This window comes from Leptodactylus fuscus, chromosome 3 (genome assembly GCF_031893055.1).
Source record: "Leptodactylus fuscus isolate aLepFus1 chromosome 3, aLepFus1.hap2, whole genome shotgun sequence".
Classification (NCBI taxonomy): Eukaryota; Metazoa; Chordata; class Amphibia; order Anura; family Leptodactylidae; genus Leptodactylus; species Leptodactylus fuscus.
Genome location: NC_134267.1, coordinates 226,174,236 through 226,199,202, shown reverse-complemented (window position 1 = coordinate 226,199,202; position 24,967 = coordinate 226,174,236). Strand labels below are relative to the sequence as shown.

At 45.5% G+C, this 24,967-nt stretch overlaps 1 protein-coding gene across 1 annotated transcript in view; it reads left to right on the top strand.

The window, feature by feature from the left end:
* The first annotated feature begins 4,412 nt into the window (after positions 1 to 4,412).
* MMUT (methylmalonyl-CoA mutase) overlaps positions 4,413 to 24,967 on the top strand; it is a 43,207-nt gene continuing 22,652 nt past the window's right edge. The window contains exons 1-7 of the mRNA XM_075269219.1: positions 4,413 to 4,467; positions 12,480 to 12,917; positions 15,913 to 16,280; positions 18,323 to 18,480; positions 21,820 to 21,991; positions 22,170 to 22,418; positions 22,613 to 22,724. Of these exons, the coding sequence (XP_075125320.1) occupies positions 12,515 to 12,917; positions 15,913 to 16,280; positions 18,323 to 18,480; positions 21,820 to 21,991; positions 22,170 to 22,418; positions 22,613 to 22,724 (1,462 nt within the window). The 5' untranslated portion in view covers positions 4,413 to 4,467; positions 12,480 to 12,514. The remainder of the gene's footprint in view (positions 4,468 to 12,479; positions 12,918 to 15,912; positions 16,281 to 18,322; positions 18,481 to 21,819; positions 21,992 to 22,169; positions 22,419 to 22,612; positions 22,725 to 24,967) is intronic.

The following is a 24,967-nucleotide window of genomic DNA, read 5'->3' as shown; positions in this document are numbered from 1 at the left end:
CAGAAATTGACATTAAAAAGATGGAAAAATCTGGTTGCCTGTTACTAGCCAAGACCAGATGAAAAGTGGAGGATGTAAAAAATTTGATGCAGGCCAAGGCCAAGTCACCTGCCATATCATACGTTTCTGACCATATATAGTTAATCGTTGGTGGATTTTACCAAAATTGGTAAGAGCTGCATACAACCTACAGTCCTATGAAAAAGTTTGGGCACCCCTATTAATCTTAATCATTTTTAGTTCTAAATATTTTGGTGTTTGCTACAGCCATTTCAGTTTGATATATCTAATAACTGATGGATACAGTAATATTTCAGGATTGAAATGAGGTTTATTGTACTAACAGAAAATGCGCAATATGCATTAAACCAAAATTTGACCGGTGCAAAAATATGGGCACCTCAACAGAAAAGTGACATTAATATTTAGTAGATCCTCCTTTTGCAAAGATAACAGCCTCTAGTCGCTTCCTGTAGCTTTTAATCAGTTCCTGGATCCTGAATGAAGGTATTTTGGACCATTTCTTTCTACAAAACAATTCAAGTTCAGTTAAGTTTGATGGTCGCCGAACATGGACAGCCCGCTCTCAAATGATCTGAACACAAAGATTGTTCAACATAGTTGTTCAGGGGAAGGATACAAAACGTTGTCTCAGAGATTTAACCTGTCAGTTTCCACTGTGAGGAACATAGTAAGGAAATGGAAGACCACAGGGACAGTTCTTGTTAAGCCCAGAAGTGGCAGGCCAAGAAAAATATCAGAAAGGCAGAGAAGAAGAATGGTGAGAACAGTCAAGGACAATCCACAGACCACCTCCAAAGAGCTGCAGCATCATCTTGCTGCAGATGGTGTCACTGTGCATCAGTCAGCAATACAGCGCACTTTGCACAATGAGAAGCTGTATGGGAGAGTGATGAGAAAGAAGCCGTTTCTGCACGTACGCCACAAATAGAGTTGCCTGAGGTATGCAAAAGCACATTTGGAGAAGCCAACTTCATTTTGGAAACAAAGATTGAGTTGTTTGGTTATAAAAAAAGGCGTTATGCATGGCGTCCAAAAAGAAACAGCATTCCAAGAAAAACACTTGCTACCCACTGTAAAATTTGGTGGAGGTTCCATCATGCTTTGGGGCTGTGTGGCCAATGCCGGTATCGGGAATCTTGTTAAAGTCGAGAGTCGCATGGATTCCACTCAGTATCAGCAGATTCTTGAGAATAATGTTCAAGAATCAGTGACGAAGTTGAAGTTACGCCGGGGATGGAGATTTCAGCAAGACAATGATCCAAAACACCGCTCCAAATCCTCAGGCATTCATGCAGAGGAACAATTACAATGTTCTGGAATGGCCATCTCAGTCCCCAGACCTGAATATCATTGAACATCTGTGGGATGATTTGAAGCGGGCTGTCCATGCTCGGCCACCATCTAACTTAACTGAACTTGAATTGTTTGTCCAAAATACCTTTATCCAGGATCCAGGAACTGATTAAAAGCTACAGGAAGCAACTAGAGGCTGTTATCTTTGCAAAAGGAGGATCTACTAAATATTAATGTCACTTTTCTGTTGAGGTGCCCATATTTTTGCACCGGTCAAATTTTGGTTTAATGCATATTGCGCATTTTCTGTTAGTACAATAAACCTCATTTCAATCCTGAAATATTACTGTGTCCATCAGTTATTAGATATATCAAACTGAAATGGCTGTTGCAAACACCAAAATATTTAGAACTAAAAATGATTAAGATTAATAGGGGTGCCCAAACTTTTTCATAGGACTGTATTACATGGCTGTCATACAAGACTACATTTCCCTTGAAACCACAACTGCAAGACACATATATGGCTGGTCGTGACTTTCCTTAGCAAAATCTGTTGTTTGTTGGAAGTTGTCAGGGATCAGTTTGGTGGTCGTCTGACACCTGGCAGCTATTTGAAGCTGTTGTGGCGCTAGGGCCAGAGTCACCTACACTTGAGAAGCCAATTAGAACTTGTTCATTGGTCACAAGGCCTGTTTGCAACACAGTCCATTCAAATGAATACCAAGCACAGCCACCATGCAATGGCGCAATGATTGGTACGCCTCTTCACTGCAGTCTCGACAGCTGATAACCCATCTGATGTTTATGACCTAACCTAAGAGGTCCCAAGGAATCCATTGAAGCTATACATGGTGGTTGTGGACCCATTTACAAGTAAATGCTTTTATTATCGCTACGTCTAGAAAATTGCTAACGTTACTTTGCAAATTCTTCCGTTACTGTCATGACGGCTGATACCATAAACTTTATGTATGCTAAAAAAAATGTGCGTATTGTGTATTATTCTCTTGCCTCAACAGCATTACCTGTGACCAAGCAGCCAAGCTGGCCCCATGAAATACAACACATGTAGTATGGTGTTGATAAATTTCCATGGGCTCATACTGCATTCCCTTTTATGGGTACAAAGTTTCTTTTCAACACGTTGCAAATGGTTTGAGGTATGGCCTCGACATCCATATACTTGGGACTTATGATGGCCATACACGAGCTGTGATGCTGCCCATCGACTTATGGTGGCATCATTCAGGGGCGTATACAGGATTGAGAAGGGAACAGGTATATCATGGGGGGTTGAGATTCATATGCCATTCACTTTACTGGCCCCCGCCCTGTATATTACCCCCTTTACTGGCCACCGTATAGTATATTGTACACCTTATTAGCCCCTACACAGTATACTGATCCCTTTACTGGCCCCCGTCCTGTATATTACCCCCTTTACTGGCCACTGTATAGTATATTGTACACCTTATTAGCCCCTACATAGTATACTGATCCCTTTACTGGCCCCTTTCTGTATATTACCCCCTTTACTGGCCACCATATAGTATATTGTACACCTTATTAGCCCCTACACAGTATACTGATCCCTTTACTGGCCCCCGCCCTGTATATTACCCCCTTTACTGGCCACCATATAGTATATTGTACACCTTATTAGCCCCTACACAGTATACTGATCCCTTTACTTGCCCCTTTCTGTATATTACCCCCTTTACTGGCCACTGTATAGTATATTGTACACCTTATTAGCCCCTACATAGTATACTGATCCCTTTACTGGCCCCCGCCCTGTATATTACCCCCTTTACTGGCCACTGTATATTGTACACCTTATTAGCCCTACACAGTATACTGATCCCTTTACTGGCCCCCGCCCTGTATATTACCCCCTTTACTGGCCACCATATAGTATATTGTACACCTTATTAGCCCCTACATAGTATACTGATCCCTTTACTGGCCCCCGCCCTGTATATTACCCCCTTTACTGGCCACCATATAGTATATTGTACACCTTATTAGCCCCTACACAGTATACTGATCCCTTTACTTGCCCCTTTCTGTATATTACCCCCTTTACTGGCCACTGTATAGTATATTGTACACCTTATTAGCCCCTACATAGTATACTGATCCCTTTACTGGCCCCCGCCCTGTATATTACCCCCTTTACTGGCCACTGTATATTGTACACCTTATTAGCCCTACACAGTATACTGATCCCTTTACTGGCCCCCGCCCTGTATATTACCCCCTTTACTGGCCACTGTATATTGTACAGCTTATTAGCCCTACACAGTATACTGATCCCTTTACTGGCCCCCGCCCTGTATATTACACCCTTTACTGGCCACTGTATATTGTACACCTTATTAGCCCTACACAGTATACTGATCCCTTTACTGGCCCCCGCCCTGTATATTACCCCCTTTACTGGCCACTGTATATTGTACAGCTTATTAGCCCTACACAGTATACTGATCCCTTTACTGGCCCCCGCCCTGTATATTACACCCTTTACTGGCCACTGTATATTGTACACCTTATTAGCCCTACACAGTATACTGATCCCTTTACTGGCCCCCGCCCTGTATATTACCCCCTTTACTGGCCACTGTATATTGTACACCTTATTAGCCCTACACAGTATACCGATCCCTTTACTGGCCCCTTTCTGTATGTTACCCCTTTTACTGGCCACTGTACAGTATATTGTACACCTTATTAGCCCCTGCACAGTATACTGATCCCCTCACACAGTATGTTGCAACTTTTATTGGTCCTCACAGAGTGTACTACTCTTTTATTGACGCCCCACTCAGTATACTATCCCCATCCAATAAACTGCCCAATCAAAACTAAAGTATAGCCTGCAGCATACCCAGCCTGTGCACACAAGCTATGGCTGAGCTGATACCACGTGACACCCGAGCAGCCGCTTACACAACAATCATACACCTCTATACAGACTGACAGCACTGGCAGGAGGGGGCGTGTCAGGCGGAACCCAATCAGCAGTCTCGGTGCTCCGGGAGGAGCAGGTAGGCCGGACACAGGAAGTGACGTGTTGCTGCACTAGAGCACGCCGGGATTTGTAGTCCAATCCTATTTCCCGACGCTATCCGGCTGTCAGGACATAAGGTGAGAGTGTCAGAGTGTTATGGGAGTCCTGAGTGTCCTCTTATTAGGAGACAGGACAGTATGAGCGCCATGTCCCTGTCCTTATGTGATCGGATAGACACCTGTTCATTCCTCTGGTGATTGTGTAGTCATGTGTCTACCAGTAAACATGGTGATGTGTGACCGTGCAGCTGCTTATTTCCACATTAGTAGGGGGGACTGCATAATGTCACGTGATCAGGGTGACCTGATTGCAAGCTCTTGTGTCCAGGTTGTCACCCGTCCTAATGACAAACATTTAAAGGGATTGTCCAGTTTTTTTTTGTCACTAAATCTATGCAGAATTAAAAGTTCAGAAACTTTCTCCTCTACTTTGTGTTTCAGTCTCTCACCATTTGCTGTCAGTGATTGGAAACCCCTTTATTCATGTTCAGGCAGTGTTCACACCTTTTCTTAAAGGGATCCTATCATTAGAATCCCTTTTTTTTTCTCCATAACACATAGGAATAGCCTTAAGAAAGACCATTCTTCTCCTATCTTTAGATGTTTTCTCCGCGCCGCTGTTCGGTAGATATTCCGTTTTCCGTCTTTATACAAATGAGTTGTCTCACAGCACTGGGGGCGGTCCCAATGCTGCGAGAGAACTCTCCAGGGCCTCCATCTTCTTCAGGAATCGGCCTCTACGTGTCGTCTTCCGGCCTGACTTTCAATGCCAGTGGGCCTTGGGCAGAAGCCAACTGCACCTGCGCGCGGGCATTTTTTTGCTCACATGACCTAGGATGTATTCACACGGTGCAGTTAACACATCAATGAAAAATAAACTGCATGCAGGTCTGGTAAGCTTAAAGGGGTTGTCCACTTTCACACCAATATTGAGAGACAAATCTTATTGTTTGTATAATAAAAAGTTGTACAATTTTCCAGTCTAAAAAATGAAAAGGATGAGGTGGCACTACTGCATGCATACAACCAAATGCTATGGGAGGTCAGGGGTAAATTCCATATACTTCACTGGTGGTGCTCACAGCAAGTAAAAAAAGTCCAGAAAATAGAAAAAGCTGGGCACTCATCGTTGGAAGAGTATAAAAATATTTCAAACATCCTTGTAAAATACAATACGGGAGGAGGCACGCCTGGGAGAGGAGAGCGCAGCACTGCACCTCCCATGAGGCGACCTGAAGCGACCGGCCAGGGCCTCAGGGAGGGCGGCATTTTTGCTGACCTAAGCCAGTCCAGGACAAGCTGTCCTGGACTGGCTTAGGGTCACCGTCACTGAGTGGTGGATTGGGGAGGCCGCTGGAGCAGCGCTGCTCCAGCGGCCTCTCCTCACGCTCAGGCAGAGAGCAGGTCCTCTTTCTGCCTGCTAAAGACGCTCGCTCCACCCCGCCCCTGCCGCCCCCTCCTCCGGGGTGGGGGGGTGGCTTTCTGACGTCCGCCTCAGGCGGCAGAAACCCATGGTTCACCCCTGGGAGAGCGACAGCCGTTTCGTGCTGGTAGCACTTTCTCAAGCTCAACAATTTTCCAATATACTTTCAGTATTTCCTCTCGGTTTTCTAGATCTCTGCTTGCTGTCAGTATCTGCAAGGAGTTTGTATGTTTTCCCATGTTTGCAGGGTTTCCCCTGGGTTCTCCGGTTTCCTTCCATACTCCAAAGACTTACTGATAGGGGATGTATAGTAGATTGTGAGTAGGGAAAGATCGGATCCCGATTGGCGATCGGGCACATTTCACGATCGGGATCGGCTGGAAAATGATTGCAAATCGGATTTTAAAATCGATCCTGAAATCTCAAGATCAGCTCAACCCTACTTGTGAGCCCTATATGGGACAGTGTTGACAATATCTGTAAAACACTACAGAATATGACGGCGCTATATACACTGTGTGATCAAAAGTATCCAGACACCCCCAAAACATACGTTTTTCATATTCGGTGCATTGTGCTGCCACCTACTGCCAGGTACTCCATATCAGCAACCTCCGTAGACATTAGACATCGGGAGAGAGCAGAATGGGGCACTCTGCGGGACTCACGGACTTCGAACGTGGTCAGGTGATTGGGTGCCACACATCACGCAGGTCAATGCCAAACGTCGCCTCGCTTGGTGTAAGGAGCGTAAACATTGGACGACTGAACAGTGGAAAAACGTTGTGTGGAGCGACGAATCACGGTACACAATGTGGCGATCCGATGGCAGGGTGTGGGTATGGCGAATGCCCGGTGAACATCATCTGCCAACGGTAAAATTCGGAGGTGGTGGTGTGGTGGTGTTTTTCATGAGGGGGCTTGCACCCCTTGTTGTTTTGCGTGGCACTATCACAGCACAGGCCTACATTGATGTATTAAACACCTCCTTGCTTCCCACTGTTGAAGAGCAATTCGGGGATGGCGATTGCATCTTACAACACGATGGAGCACCTGTTCATACTGCACGGCCTGTGGCGGAGTGGTTACACCACAATAACATCTCTGTTATGGACTGGCCTGCACAGAGTCCTGACTGGAATCCTATAGAACACCTTTGGGATGTTTTGGACTTGGTGCCAGACCTCACCGACCTACATCGATCCCTCTCCTCAGTGCAGCACTCCATGAAGAATGGACTGCCATTCCCCAAGAAACCTTCCAGCACCTGATTGAACGTATGGCTGCGAGAGTGGAAGCTGTCATCAAGGCTAAGGGTGGGCCAACACCATATTGTATCCAGCATTACCGTTAGAGGGCGCCACCAACTTGAGTCATTTTCAGCCAGGTGTCCGGATACTTTTGATCACATAGTGTATATATGGTAAGCCCTCGCGGGCAGGGCCCTCTACCCCACTGTGCCAGTCGGTCACTGTTAGTTTTATATCTGCCATGTGAATGTATCCTTATTTCCATGATGGATTTTATCTCCTGCTGCGGTCATAAATAGCGATAAAGATTGTGGATTTCAGTGCAGACCCATGCTCGAGTCTGATATGTGTGAACATGGCCTTAGGGTAGGTCCACATGTACTGCTATAGCATTGTACTTACAGGTAACATCCCCAGTCTTGTGTGGATCCGTGGAACATTCACTGCACAGTCATGGTAGAGGTCTCAGTGTTATCCTTGCCATTTCTGCCATGGGTATTCTAGTAAATACATATCAGATTGGCACATCTGCCACATGTGCATGCGCCCCTATAGTCTTGGTGCAGTCAGTATTGGGATGGTTCTTGGATGACTTCCTAAGGGGGCAGATTTCTGTGTTCTCCCCTTACTCGGTGTATAAGGAGGAGTCTGCGTGTAGTAGTGATGCCAGGCTCCTCGCCGCCCAGTATTACTCATGGCAGATGATCTTCAGGACTCTACGTCTGGGTCACAAGGATCCTCCCAAGGTCCCCAGACCGTCTATGTGTCCAGCTGCTGCTGCAGGTGAGGCGTGAGGCTGCCCCCTACCTCTTGTCCTTGTCAGTAGTGAATGGTTGTGACTGCTGTGAATGGATCCTGTGTCCCAAAAATCCATCCAGAATCATCACTACAAAAAGCGATGGCAGTGAAAAAGAGCGAAAGATTGTAATGTCTGGAATCAGCAGGAGAGGGATATACTGTATGCTGGGAAGTCAAAGGCGACATCTTCTATATACAGTTAAGTCAATGTATGGAGCAGTCTGGATAATGCACCATTTAGAACACACTGCGCCCCCCCTTCCTCCTGATCTGTTACTGCAGCTCAGCTTTACTGAATAATAACCTGTAGACATGTGTAATGTATGTACACAGTACCAGCAGAATAGTGAGTGCAGCTCTGGAGTATAATACAGGATGTAACTCAGGATCAGTACAGGATAAGTAATGTAATGTATGTACACAGTGACTGCACCAGCAGAATAGTGAGCGCAGCTCTGGAGTATAATACAGGATGTAACTCAGGATCAGTACAGGATAAGTAATGTATGTACACAGTGACTGTACCAGCAAAATAGTGAGTGCAGCTCTGGAGTATAATACAGGATGTAACTCAGGATCAGTACAGGATAAGTAATGTAATGTATGTACACAGTGACTGTACCAGCAAAATAGTGAGTGCAGCTCTGGAGTATAATACAGGATGTAACTCAGGATCAGTACAGGATAAGTAATGTAATGTATGTACACAGTGACTGTACCAGCAGAATAGTGAGCGCAGCTCTGGAGTATAATACAGGATGTAACTCAGGATCAGTACAGGATAAGTAATGTAATGTATGTACACAGTGACTGCACCAGCAGAATAGTGAGCGCAGCTCTGGGGTATAATACAGGATGTAACTCAGGATCAGTACAGGATAAGTAATGTAATGTATGTACACAGTGACTGTACCAGCAGAATAGTGAGTGCAGCTCTGGAGTACACTATATGTAAGTTGGTGTTGAAAGCTGTTTTCCCTATAAACTATTATATAAGGTTAAAGGGATCCTATCACTCACACACAATTTTTTCTAGGTGCCACGTCGGAATCGTTTTCTCTGCGCCGCCGTTCGCCTACAATCCCGGTTTTCGTCTGTATGCAAATTAGCTCCCTCGCAGCACTGGGGGCGTCCCCAATGCTGCGAGAGAACTCTCTCCAGCGCTTCCTCCATCTTCATCAGCAGTGTCCTCTTCATCCTCTTCTTCCGGCGGTGGCTGGTAACCTTTAGGCCTCGGGCCTTGGGCTGAGCAGACTGTGCATGTGCACAGTTCACGAGAAAATGGCCACTTACAATACTGTGCAAGCGGCCATTTTCTCGTGGACTGTGGGCATGCGCAGTCTGCTCGGCCCGAGGCTTAGAAGTTACAAGCCAGCACTGGAAGAAAAGGGCGCTGCTGATGAAGATGGAAGCGGCGCTGGAGAGAGTTCTTTCGCAGCATTGGGGACGCCCCCCAGTGCTGTTTAAGTGCTGGGGCCCGCCCCCAGTGCTGCAAGAGAGCTAATTTGCATACCGAGAGAAACCGGGATTGTAGACAAACGGCGGGGCGGAGAAGACGATGAAAAGTAGGAGAAGAATAGCCTTTCTTAAGGCTATTCCTATGTGTGAGTAATAGGATCCCTTTAATCTCCCTATATTATAAAAATGAATTTCTGTCTGTCTGTCTGTCTGTCTGTCTGTGCTCTAATGCGAACCAAACGACTGGACCGATCTGCACCAAATTTGGTACAGAGACACTTCAGGTACCCGGGAAGGTTTAAGACGAGACTCCAACTCGCTCGGACGCACCGTTGCTGAGATACAGCATTCCAAACACAGTGCCCCCCCCCCCCTTAGCCAATACAAACCTGCAAGACTTTCACTCATACTCCAACTGCAATACACACGGTCACTCCACATGCACAATACAACACTGATATCCAAACTGAGATACACACATCAGAGGATTAGATACACAGATCAGTACACAGTATCACACGCCAGAGGATTAGATACACACGTCTGCACACAGTCCCACAAACCAGAGGATTAAATACACGCTTCTGCACACAGTTCCACACACTGAAGGATTTGATACGTGCATCTGCACACAGTTCCACATGCCGAAGGATTAGATACAGGCGTCTACATACAGTTCCACACTCCAGAGGATTAGATACGCGCATCTGCACACAGTTGTACACACCATAGGATTAGATACATGCGTCTGCACACAGTACCACATGCAGTAGGATTAGATACGCGCGTCTACACATAGTTCCACACGCCGAAGGATTAGATACGCGTCTCTTCACACAATACCACACAAGGGAGGATTAGATACGTGTGTGTGCACACAGTACCACAGTTTGGAGGATTAGATACATGCCTCTGCACACAGTACCACAAGCCAGAGAATTAGATACGCGTCAGTATCACACGGGGGAGGATTAGATACGCGCGTCTGCACACAGTACCACACGGGGGAGGATTAGATACGCGCGTCTACACACAGTACCACATGCCATAGGATTAGATACACGCGTCTGCACACAGTACCACATGCCGGGGGCTTGGATACGTGCGTCTACACACAGTTCCACATGCCATAGGATTAGATACGCGCCTCTTCACACAATACCACACAGGGGAGGATTAGTTACACGTGTCTTCACACAGTTGTACACGCCATAGGATTAGATACAAGCGTCTGCACACAGTAACACATGCCGTAGGATTAGATACGCGCGTCTACACACAGTACCACATGTCGTAGCATTAGATACGCGTGTCTGCACACAGTACCACTTGCCGTAGGATTAGATATGCGCATCTACACACAGTTCCACACTCCAGAGGATTAGATACGCGCATCTGCACACATTTGTACACACCATAGGATTAGATACACACGTCTGCACAGAGTACCACATGCCATAGGATTAGATACACGCGTCTACATACAGTTTCACACTCCAGAGGATTAAATACGCGCGTCTGCACACAGTTGTCCACGCCATAGGATTAGATACACGCGTCTGCACACAGTACCACATGCAGTAGGATTAGATACGCGCGTCTACACATAGTTCCACAAGCGGAAGGATTAGATACGCGCCTCTTCACACAATACCACACAGGGAAGGATTAGATACGTGTGTGTGAACACAGTACCACAGTTTGGAGGATTAGATGCATGCCTCTGCACACAGTACCACAAGCCAGAGAATTAGATACGCGTCTCAGCACACAGTATCACACGGGGGAGGTTTAGATACGCGCGTCTACACACAGTACCACATGCCATAGGATTAGATACGCCCGTCTACACATAGTTCCACACGCCGAAGGATTAGATACGCACCTCTTCACACAATACCACACAAGGAAGGATTAGATACGCGTTTCCGCACACAGTATCACACGGGGAGGATAAGATCCGCGCGTCTGCACACAGTACCACACGGGGGAGGATTAGATACGTGCGTCTACACACAGTACCACATGCCGGGGGATTGGATACGCACGTCTACACACAGTACCACATGCCGGGGGATTGGATACGCGCATCTACACACTGTTCCACACGCCATAGGATTAGATACGCACCTCTTCACACAATACCACACAGGGGAGGATTAGATACACGTGCCTTCACACAGTTGTACACGCCATAGGATTAGATACACACGTCTGCACAGAGTACCACATGCCGTAGGATTAGATACACGCATCTACATACAGTTCCACATTCCAGAGGATTAGATACGCACGTCTGCACACAGTTATACACACCATAAGATTAGATACACACATCTGCACACAGTACCACATGCTGTAGGATTAGATATGCGCGTCTACACACAGTTCCACACGCCAAAGGATTAGATACGCGCCTCTTCACACAATACCACACAGGGGAGGATTAGATACATGCGTCTGAATACAGTACCACACTTTGGAGGATTAGATACATGCCTCTGCACACAGTACCACATGCCAGATAATTAGATACGCATCTCAGCACACAGTACCACACGGGGAGGATTAGATACGCGCATCTGCACACAGTACCTCACGCCAGGGATTAGATACACCTGTCTGCACACAGTACCACACGCCAGAGGATTAGATACACGCGTCTGCACATAGTACCACATGCTGTAAGATTAGATATGCAGTTCTGCACACAGTTTCATTTACCGGAGGATTAGATACACACATCTGTACACAGTACCACACCAACAAGGATTAGATACTTGCGTCTAAACACAGTACTGTATGGGGAAGGATTAGATACAGCTTTACTCCAGGTATCCATAACAACTGATCACAGGTTTTTCACTGATATCCAAAATGAGATACACATAATCACATGACGCTTATGGACATACACACAAACCACATACAAAATACACCAGTGCAAAATTGGACAATTCTTATGGGGCCACTACACAAACATAACATGTAATATACCCGTGCGAAGCCGGGTCCTCCCTCTAGTAATAAATATATGTAATGTGTGTACATATTGATTAACTAATAATGATATAATACTATAGCTAGTCTTTGAAAACAGAATTGTTTGTGTTAATTCTTGATCTTTGTAAGGGTTAATATCTTCTGCATTGCATTGCCAGCTCCTCCTGCTCAGACTTCTGGTCATCTTCAGATCATGCTGAGAGCGAGAGTGCAGCATCTGCTGCTGGGGAAGATCTGCGGAAACCAACATCCTGGTCCGACCAAGCTTCCTGCCCTCCTCAGGCTCAGCAGCGGCCGCCTGCCCTCCGTACGGAGCCACCAAACCTTACACCCAGAATGGGCAGCCCTGGCCAAGAAACAGCTAAAAGGGAAAGATCCAGAGAGTCTGAGATGGCACACTCCAGAGGGTATAGTGATAAAGCCTCTGTACACCAAGAGGGACACCACAGAGCTGCCCGAGGAACTCCCAGGAGTCAGTCCATTCACCCGAGGACCATACCCCACAATGTACACACACAGACCCTGGACTATCCGACAGTACGCCGGATTCAGCACCGTGGAGGAGAGCAACAAGTTCTATAGGGACAACATAAAGGGTAAGGCTGTGCCTCTGATCTCACACTGTACAAAGGCACCAAATGAGTGTAATATGCTGCAGGGCTGCAGATGGAGACCAAAATGATCCCTAAGTCAACAAAAAATTTTGGAAATGGTACCAAGATTTTTTAGTCTTGATACCATTTGCAGCTAGCCATTCTGCGTTTTTAAAGGGTACTTGAGTTTTCATGAAAAGTTGGGTAGTCTGTTTTACGACTGTAGTCATCAAGTCTTCATTCATGATGTCCTATCAGTTTTTCTGCTGGTGATAATCACATTATGGCTGCAGCACATTTTCTATTTGTCTCTGAGGCTGTGGCTATGACAGTCTGCCCCATCTATTATTACTACTACTGGTTTATTTACATGTAATTCTGCCAAGAATAACTGTACAATAGGAAATAGCTGAGAAAAGTGCAAGTTGCCATCAGATAGGAGATTCAGGGGCACTGGACGGCAAATATAGGACACATACATGCAGGGGAAGAGCAATCTATGAGCACAGTCTGTGACTAATACCCCATGTGTGATCAAACAAAGCAGCCAGAAGTAGATACGACTACATAGAAGACTTTTGTTACACTGTAAGCTTTGAGATGTGCAGAATGTTCTGTCCAGTGCACAGAGAAAGCAGCTTGCAGACATATGCGGAGACTCTAAGGAGAATCAATCCCTCCCATCTTCATTCACTGCGTGAAGAGAGAACAGTCCCTGCCAACTTCCACTTACTGGGAAGTTTGTCTATGGATGGAACGGTCCTATTAATGGAGTGGACTGCAAATTAGCTAGAAGGGAGAAACCTAGTGGTAGGGATTTTAGAGAGGTTTCTTAGGCAGAAAGCAGCAACATTTATAAATAAAAGTGAATTACATTTTGGTCCAGATCACATGATCTATTAAGTTGTCTGAAAAATTGGTGTCTATTTAAGAAACCGAGCAGATGGACACAGCACACGTAACTGTGTGAAGGTGTTGGATGCATGTGTCAATGTAGGTGTGAATATAGTGGTGGAGCAGGAAGTGTTTAGCTTCCTGCTCCACCATTCAGGCAGCTGCTAGTGATGTCTGCAGCTCGGTGCAGCAGAGAGCTCTGTAGGAAAGGGGCTTGGTAAGTGTTATGTTTTATTTATATGGAGGATGTGAGGGCCCCCTGGGAACATTATGCTGTGTGGGATGGGCTAATGGTTAGTTATACTGTGGGGGGCCTGGGGAGCTTTATACTGCAGATTAGGGCTAATGGGTTGTTATACAGTAGGGGGCCTGGGAGCATTATATTGCAGATTAGGGCTAATGGGTAGTTATACTGTGGGGGCCGGGGGAGCATTATACTGCAGATTAGGGCTAATAGGTAGTTATACTGTGGGGGCCTGGGGAGCATTATACTGCAGATTAGGGCTAATAGGTAGTTATACTGTGGGGGCCTGGGGAGCAGTATACTGCAGATTAGGGCTAATAGGTAGTTATACTGTGGGGGGCCCTGAGGAGCATTATACTGCAGATTAGGGCTAATAGGGAGTTATACTGTGGAGGGCCTGGGGAGCATTATACTGCAGATTAGGGCTAATGAGTAGCTATACTGTGGGGGGCCCTGAGGAGCATTATACTGCAGATTAGGGCTAATAGGGAGTTATACTGTGGGGAAGCATGGGGAGCATTATACTGCAGATTAGGGCTAATAGGTAATTATACTGTGGGGGGGCCTGGGGAGCGTTATACTGCAGATTAGGGCTAATAGGTAGTTGTACTGTGGGGGCCTGGGGAGCATTATACTGCAGATTAGGGCTAATGGGTAGTTATACTGTGGGGGGCCCTGAGAAGCATTATACTGCAGATTAGGGCTAATAGGGAGTTATACTGTGGGGGCCTGGGGAGCATTATACTGCAGATTAGGGCTAATGAGTAGCTATACTGTGGGGGGGCCCTAAGGAGCATTATACTGCAGATTAGGACTAATAGGGAGTTATACTGTGGGGGCCTGGGGAGCATTATACTGCAGATTAGGGCTAATGAGTAGCTATACTGTGGGGGGCCCTGAGGAGCATTATACTGCAGATTAGGGCTAATAGGGAGTTATACTGTGGGGAAGCATGGGGAGCATTATACTGCAGATTAGGGCTAATAGGTAGTTATACTGTGGAGGGGCCTGGGGAGCATTATACTGCAGATTAGGGCTAATGGGTAGTTATACCGTGGGTGGCCTGGGGGCGTTATACTGCAGATTAGGGCTAATGAGTAGCTATACTGTGGGGGGCCTGGGGAGCATTATACTGCAGATTAGGGCTAATAGGTAGTTATACTGTGGGGGGGCCTGGGGAGCATTATACTGCAGATTAGGGCTAATAGGTAGTTATACTGTGGGGGGGCCTGGGGAGCATTATACTGCAGATTAGGGCTAATGGGTAGTTATACCGTGGGTGACCTGGGGAGCATTATACTGCAGATTAGGGCTAATGAGTAGCTATACTGTGGGAGGGCCTGGTGAGCATTATACTGCAAATTAGGGCTGATAGGTAGTTATACTGTGGGGGGGCCTGGGGACGATTATACTGCAGATTAGGGCTAATGAGTAGCTATACTGTGTGGAGGGGCATTATACTGTGTGCAGGGGCAGTTGGGAGCATTATACTATGTCCAGTGGGCCCTGAGAAACATAACAATTTATTTTGGCTTCTACCTTTTTCAGTTTAGCAGCCATCTACTCTTTGGTATATTTTTTTTTAGTCTCACGCAAAGTGATGGGTGTTTTCCGAATTTCAGCAAATACATGAATATGGGGGTATAATGGGATCTTATAATGTAGGATTTTTTTGGAGCAGAGATGGCGGCATCAACAGTGCCGCATAACTGCACCCTACGGCAACGTTCCACATCAGGGAAAACGCTGATCCAGAGTGTTTAACCCCTTAGATGCTGCATCCATAGCCACTGCTGCATCTATGGGGTTCTGCACAGCCGCTGCCTCCCTTATCCCTAATGACATCTTATTTGCTTGCAGCCGGTCAGCAGGGATTATCAGTGGCTTTTGACCTGGCCACCCATCGAGGATATGACTCTGACAACCCCCGGGTGCATGGAGACGTGGGCATGGCAGGGGTGGCTATCGACACCGTAGAAGACACTAAGATGCTCTTCGATGGAATTCCTTTGGAGAAGATGTCTGTATCCATGACCATGAATGGTGCCGTCATCCCTATCCTGGCCATGTTCATCGTCACCGGGCAGGAGCAGGGCTGTCCTCAGGAGAATCTGACCGGGACCATCCAGAACGATATACTGAAGGAGTTCATGGTCAGGAACACCTACATATTCCCTCCAGAGCCCTCCATGAGAATCATTGCTGATATATTCCAGTACACATCACAGGTGAGACCTCTACTTGTCCTTCAAATCCTGGATTAGAAAAACATGGCCACTTTTTTTGGAAAACAATGACACACCTGTCTACAGGTTGTAATTGCTTTCACTTCAATGGAGCTGTGCTGCAATACCAGACTCAACCCATGGACAGGTGTGGTGCTGTTATGAAAGTAAGCAGCCAATACTGGTCAACCCCTTTAAGACACTTAGTCATATTGAAGTAGGTAGATTCATGTAATGTTGCTTTCTAAATTTACAAGCACCAATTTCTTATAGTCAGACTTAATATTTTGCTTGCAGTCTGGTCTCCCGGTCTTCATACCTATATGGCTGCATGTAGGCTGTTACCTGGGCTGTCCTAACTCTCTCCTCTCATGCTTATGTCTCTTAATGTGGTTGCCATCCCTTTTCCATACACTACACAAGTAGATCTCAGCACTGTATTTGTATAGTGATGTCATTTAGGTGGAAGGTCCTGGAAGGATCTCGGTGTATGGTGATGTCATTGAGGTGGAAGGTCCTGGCAGGAACTTGGTGTATGGTGATGTCATTGAGATGGAAGGTTCTGGCAGGAATATGGTGAATGGTGATGTCATTGAGGTGGAAGATCCTGGCAGGAACTCTGTTTATGGTGTTGTCATTGAGGTGGAAGGTCCTGGCAGGAACTCGGTGTATGGTGATGTCATTGAGATGGAAGGTCCTGGCAGGAACTCGGTGTATGGTGATGTCATTGAGGTGGAAGGTCCTGGCAGGGACTCGGTGTATGGTGATGTCATTTAGGTGGAAGGTCCTAGCAGGATCTCGGTGTATGATGATGTCATTTAGGTGGAAGATCTTGGCAGGATCTCGGTGTATGGTGATGTCATTTAGGTGCAAGGTCCCGGCAGGATCTCGGTGTATGGTGATGTCATTGACTTGGAAGGTCCTGGCAGGAACTCGGTGTATGGTGATGTCTATGAAGTGGAAGGTTCTGGCAGGATCTCGGTATATGGTGAAGTCATTGAGGTGGAAGGTCCTGGCAGGAACACGATGTATGGTGATGTCATTGAGGTGGAAGGTCCCGACACGAACTCGATGTATGGTGATGTCATTGAGGTGGAAGATCCTGGCAGGAACTTGGTGTATGGTGATGTCATTGAGATGGAAGGTCCTGGCAGGAACTCGGTGTATGGTGATGTCATTGAGGTGGAAGGTCTTGGCAGGATCTCGGTGTATGGTGATGTCATTTAGGTGCAAGGTCCCGGTAGGATCTCGGTGTATGGTGATGTCATTGACGTGGAAGGTCCTGGCAGGAACTCGGTGTATGGTGATGTCTATGAGGTGGAAGGTTCTGGCAGGATCTCGGTATATGGTGAAGTCATTGAGGTGGAAGGTCCTGGCAGGAACACGATGTATGGTGATGTCATTGAGGTGGAAGGTCCCGGCACGAACTCGATGTATGGTGATGTCATTGAGGTGGAAGATCCTGGCAGGAACTTGGTGTATGGTGATGTCATTGAGATGGAAGGTCCTGGCAGGAACTCGGTGTATGGTGATGTCATTGAGGTGGAAGGTCCTGGCTGCAGCACATAAAAATCTATATCCCGACCTGTTTTCAACTAGTGATTTTTCTGTTTCTGTTATAGCTAGAGCTGCAATGATGGCAGCATTTGAAAGCTGAGAATCTCAAGAAACACTTCTCAAAGCTTTGTAAAACCAGAGATACAACTATTGGAAGTGACACTCCTTTGGCATTTGCTGTATCTGTATATACTGGCAGTACAAGTGAATACAGGACAGATCTCCATAGCAGGGCTATTAGTTATTATGTGGAGATCTGTAGAACTTCCATATATAGGTTAATGAGGTCTATGAGATAAATGTTCCGCAAATCCCTCCCTATACAATATGGCCAAAAATGTGAGGTCACACTTATACTATCAGTGATTGAATTGATATCTTAAAATGTGCTTTCCCTTCATTCTCATAGTGTAATATGAAGATTATAGAGGTATTACAGTAGATTACATGCGGTAATACTTTACTGCTTATTTTTAACCTCTTTCCAGAACATGCCAAAATTTAACTCCATCTCGATCAGCGGGTATCACATGCAGGAAGCCGGAGCCGATGCCGTCCTGGAGCTGGCCTACACTGTGGCTGATGGTCTGGAGTATTGCCGAACAGGGCTGAAAGCTGGGCTGACCATTGATGAATTTGCACCCAGGTAAGAACAATGGGTGCTCGGTTTATCATCAGCTGTAATGTATGTACACCTTACAGAATAGTGAGTGCAGCTCTGGAGTATAATACAGGATGTAACTCAGGATCAGTACATGATAAGTAATGTAATGTATGTACACAGTGACTGCACCAGCAGAATAGTGAGCGCAGCTCTGGAGTATAATACAGGATGTAACTCAGGATCAGTACAGGATAAGTAATGTAATGTATGTACACAGTGACTGCACCAGCAGAATAGTGAGCACAGCTCTGGAGTATAATACAGGATGTAACTCAGGATCAGTACAGGATAAGTAATGTAATGTATGTACACAGTGACTGCACCAGCAGAATAGTGAGCGCAGCTCTGGAGTATAATACAGGATGTAACTCAGAATCAGTACAGGATAAGTAATGTAATGCATGTATACAGTGACTGCACCAGCAGAATAGTGAGTATAATACAGGATAAGTAATGTATGTATACAGTGACTGTACCAGCAGAATAGTGAGCGCAGCTCTGGAGTATAATACAGGATAAGTAATGTAATGTATGTACACAGTGACTGTACCAGCAGAATAGTGAGCGCAGCTCTGGAGTATAATACAGGATAAGTAATGTAATGTATGTACACAGTGACTGTACCAGCAGAATAGTGAGCGCAGCTCTGGAGTATAATACAGGATGTAACTCAGGACCAGTACAGGATAAGTAATGTAATGTATGTACACAGTGACTGTACCAGCAGAATAGTGAGTGCAGCTCTGGAGTATAATACAGGATAAGTAATGTATGTACACAAAGACTGTACCAGCAGAATAGTGAGTGCAGCTCTGGAGTATAATACAGGATAAGTAATGTATGTACACAGTGACTGTACCAGCAGAATAGTGAGCGCAGCTCTGGAGTATAATACAGGATGTATCTCAGGATCAGTACAGTATAAGTAATGTATGTACACAATGACTGTACCAGCAGAATAGTGAGTGCAGCTCTGGAGTATAATACAGGATAAGTAATGTATGTACACAGTGACTGTACCAGCAGAATAGTGAGCGCATCTCTGGAGTATAATACAGGATGTAACTCAGGATCAGTACAGTATAAGTAATGTAATGTATGTACACAGTGACTGTACCAGCAGAATAGTGAGCGCAGCTCTGGAGTATAATACAGAATGTAACTCAGGATCAGTACAGGATAAGTAATGTAATGTATGTACACAGTGACTGTACCAGCAGAATAGTGAGCGCAGCTCTGGAGTATAATATAGGATGTAACTCAGGATCAGTACAGGATAAGTAATGTAATGTATGTACACAGTGACTGTACCAGCAGAATAGTGAGCGCAGCTCTGGAGTATAATACAGGATGTAACTCAGGATCAGTACTAGATAAGTAATGTAATGTATGTACACAATGACTGTACCAGCAGAATAGTTTGCGCAGCTCTGGAGTATAATACAGGATAAGTAGTGTAATGTATGTACACAGTGACTGCACCAGCAGAATAGTGAGCGCAGCTCTGGAGTATAATACAGGATGTAACTCAGGACCAGTACAGGATAAGTAATGTAATGTATGTACACAGTGACTGTACCAGCAGAATAGTGAGCGCAGCTCTGGAGTATAATACAGGATAAGTAATGTATGTACACAATGACTGTACCAGCAGAATAGTGAGTGCAGCTCTGGAGTATAATACAGGATAAGTAATGTATGTACACAGTGACTGTACCAGCAGAATAGTGAGCGCAGCTCTGGAGTATAATACAGGATGTATCTCAGGATCAGTACAGTATAAGTAATGTATGTACACAATGACTGTACCAGCAGAATAGTGAGTGCAGCTCTGGAGTATAATACAGGATAAGTAATGTATGTACACAGTGACTGTACCAGCAGAATAGTGAGCGCAGCTCTGGAGTATAATACAGGATGTAACTCAGGATCAGTACAGTATAAGTAATGTAATGTATGTACACAGTGATGTACCAGCAGAATAGTGAGCGCAGCTCTGGAGTATAATACAGAATGTAACTCTGGAGTATAATACAGGATAAGTAATGTAATGTATGTACACAGTGACTGCACCAGCAGAATAGTGAGCGCAGCTCTGGAGTATAATACAGAATGTAACTCAGGATCAGTACAGGATAAGTAATGTAATGTATGTACACAGTGACTGCACCAGCAGAATAGTGAGTGCAGCTCTGGAGTATAATACAGGATGTAACTCAGGATCAGTACTAGATAAGTAATGTAATGTATGTACACAGTGACTGTACCAGCAGAATAGTGAGCGCAGCTCTGGAATATTGCACAGAATATAACTCAGGAGCACTGCAGGGTAAGTAATGTAAGTTATCTTTAATGTAAATACTCTGCGTAAGGATAAATATTCACACACTAGACTTCGCCTTTCTACGGTAGGTCCAGCTCTTAATATTTATTTCCATGATAAAATTGATGAGACCCGTCAGGAAATAATTGCCCAATCCCCCAGTGGCACTGATTCCCATACCTACCATAGCAATGATCCCCTTACCCACTGCACTTCAAACTGTCCATTCTCATTCTGCCTATTCATTATAGAATAAAATATAAAGTTATCACCCTCCCCCACAAGGCTCTCCATAATGCCGCACCTCCCTACATTTCCTCCCTCATCTCTGTCTACCGCCCAACCCATGTTCTCCGCTCACTCAATGACCTAACACTTACCTCCTCTATTATCAGACCCTCCCACGCTCGTATACAAGACTTCTCTCGAGCTGCACCACTTCTCTGGAATGCTCTACCCCGGACAATCAGATTAACTCCCAGTTTCTACAGCTTTAAGCGCAAACTGAAGACACATCTTATCAGACAGGCCTATCACAATTCCTAATGTAAACCCTTCCGTACTATAATTAGAATCCCCAAAATATAACCCTCCTCTGTCCCCGCTCCCACATTACCCCACATGATATGATGCCACTTCAGGCTAACTTTATAGGTCCAAGCTCCATCCACATGTTAAAGGACACCACTAGTGATGGCTCATAAAGTCTTATGTTTGTGTAATGACAGTCACCTCTATTACAAAAGTGTCTGACCTCTGTATAAGCAATGCTGCCCCTGCTACCTCTCGTGTCACCCCCTCTACCTCATAGATTGTAAGCTCTTGTGAGCAGGGCCCTCAGTCCCATTGTGTGAAATGACTTTCTTTGTAATGTATCTTTCTGTATGTATTTGAACCCTACAAATTGTACAGCGCTGCGGAATATGTTGGCGCTATATAAAATTATTATTATATTATTATATTATTAATATTTGGTCTTGTGATTTGCGCTCCTTCAGGTTGTCCTTCTTCTGGGGTATTGGGATGAATTTCTATATGGAAATAGCCAAAATGAGAGCAGGACGGAGGCTGTGGGCTCACCTGATAGAGAAGAACTTCCAGCCCAAGAATAAGAAGTCTCTGTTACTCCGAGCACACTGTCAGACGTCTGGATGGTCACTTACAGAACAGGTGAGGACACCTCAGGAGCGCCATGTGTAGAATAGCACTGCCTCAGCTCTGTGAGTTTGAAGCAGTGCGCCCCCTGGTGGCGTCTGAAATATTATCATGTAATTCTTGATGGGAAGTAAAGGGTCACTAATATCCCATATTCTGTCCTGGTCACTTTACTCCTTTTTTTGTTTGGCAGGACCCCTATAACAATGTCGTCCGCACCGTGATTGAGGCCATGGCCGCTGTTTTCGGAGGCACCCAGTCGCTTCACACTAACTCATTTGATGAGGCTTTAGGACTGCCCACTGTGAAGAGCGCGCGGATTGCTCGCAACACCCAAATTATAATTCAGGAGGAGTCCGGCATCCCCAAGGTGGCGGACCCCTGGGGTGGGTCCTACATGATGGAGAATCTTACAGAGGACGTCTACCAGGCTGCCCTGAAGGTGAGGCCGCCATGTGTTGTGTCTGTGTGCTGATGTAGCAGAGCTGAACGCCACGCCTTCCATTGCTGCAGCTTTATTTAACCCATTAGTTATCTGATGTCAGTGACCGGCTTAGGTGTCGCACCGTGGTAGGCATTAACCCCTCGTTTGTCTTCTCTCCTCCATTCATTGATGTTCTCCGTGTCCTGGCTCAGCTTATCAATGAGATAGAAGAGATGGGTGGAATGGCCCGAGCCGTGGCTGAGGGAATCCCAAAACTACGTATCGAGGAGTGCGCGGCCCGGAGACAAGCCAGGATTGATTCAGGTGAGAAATTATTCTAATATATTAAGGATAACATGTCTGAAACCTAGAAGTGAATGGAGAGAGTTTCCCATGAGCCCTTTCCTCTCCATTCTCTGCAGCCATGGTACCAGTCAAGAAGTTTTGGGGACCCCCGTTCTGGAGATAGATGCAAGTACATATAAGTGTCAGATGGGGATACCGCTTTATTGGGGTTGTCCAGGACTTTTTAATTGATGACTTATCCTTTGCATAGATCATTGATTGAAAATCTATGGGGGTCTGACACTTAGGACCCCTGCGGAGCACCTGCTTGAAGTGACAGTGGCTTCCACGTGACATCACATTTCTCAGTCATATAACCTGACTGCAGCTCAGTCCCAATCAAGAGAATGGGGCTGAGATGTGATACCTGTCTCAGCCACTATACAATGGACAGCGCTGTGCTTGGTAAGTAGTTCAGAGGCGGCATCAACCACCTGAATACCAAAGCCCCTTTAAATAGGGGCATGGCTCAGAACCCTGCCCATTGACAACCTGTACTAAGCATAGGTCATCAATTAATGTCCTGGAAAACCCCTTTAATTCCATTCTGACGCTAGACGGAGAACTGGGCCGCTAAAACAGCGGTTACACGTGGACCCCATTGTCCAGATTTTTGTCAGTTTCTACCAGCCTTAGTGACAGCAGGCGCTCCCCAGTGTCAGGTGCCGTCTGTAAAGATCTCATTTACCTCTATCAGGTTTCCTCCCTGTGCAATCTATTTATGTAAATATGTATTTTGACCAGTAGATGGCAGCATAACAGTGTGAAATGCAGGCAGGGTTCTAGTGGCCACCTGCTCTGCTACATCTGCGTGATCTGGAGTGATAGACGGGGGCAGGGATGTCTTAGGAAGGTTGGGTTTGTCTAATCTGTACAGCTGTGGCTCAAAGCGCTCAAACTCCAGAACTAAAGTTATGCCTTTAACTCCGCCATAGTGCTGGGCGAGCAGGACTCAGCACTTGAGGCCCCCATAGATTTAGAGATATCATCTGCTAAAGCAGAGCTGTATATGCCCGTAGCGTCACTATAACCAGTGCGCAGGAGAACACGAGCAGCAGACAGCGCAGGGACGGGAGAAAATGATCTTAGTATTCTCCTGTCTGTCACTTCGGATAACCACAGGAGAGGGGGTAACATGGAGTTTTGTGCATAATATCATCCCACATTATTAATAAGAAGCATACTTGCCATATAATATTATTTTATTTATTTTTTTTATTGATACCTGAGATGTGATATATAGATCTATATCTATCTATATATATATATATATATATATATATATATATATATATATATACAGTCCTATGAAAAAGTTTGGGCCCCCCTATTAATCTTAATCATTTTTTGTTCTAAATATTTTGGTGTTTATAACAGCCATTTCAGTTTGATATATCTAATAACTGATGGACACAGTAATATTTCAGGATTGAAATGAGGTTTATTGTACTAACAGAAAATGCGCAATATGCATTAAACCAAAATTTGACCGGTGCAAAAGTATGGGCACCTCAACAGAAAAGTGACATTAATATTTAGTAGATCCTCCTTTTGCAAAGATAACAGCCTCTAGTCGCTTCCTGTAGCTTTTAATCAGTTCCTGGATCCTGGATAAAGGTATTTTGGACAAACAATTCAAGTTCAGTTCAGTTAGATGGTGGCCGAGCATGGACAGCCCGCTTCAAATCATCCCACAGATGTTCAATGATATTCAGGTCTGGGGACTGGGATGGCCATTCCAGAACATTGTCATTGTTCCTCTGCATGAATGCCTGAGGATTTGGAGCGGTGTTTTGGATCATTGTCTTGCTGAAATATCCATCCCCGGCGTAACTTCAACTTCGTCACTGATTCTTGAACATTATTCTCAAGAATCTGCTGATACTGAGTGGAATCCATGCGACTCTCAACTTTAACAAGATTCCCGATGCCGGCATTGGCCACACAGCCCCAAAGCATGATGGAACCTCCACCAAATTTTACAGTGGGTAGCAAGTGTTTTTCTTGGAATGCTGTTTCTTTTTGGACGCCATGCATAACGCCTTTTTTTTATAACCAAACAACTCAATTTTTGTTTCCAAAATGAAGCTGCCTTGTCCAAATGTGCTTTTTCATACCTCAGGCAACTCTATTTGTGGCGTACGTGCAGAAACGGCTTCTTTCTCATCACTCTCCCATACAGCTTCTCCTTGTGCAAAGTGCGCTGTATTGTTGACCGATGC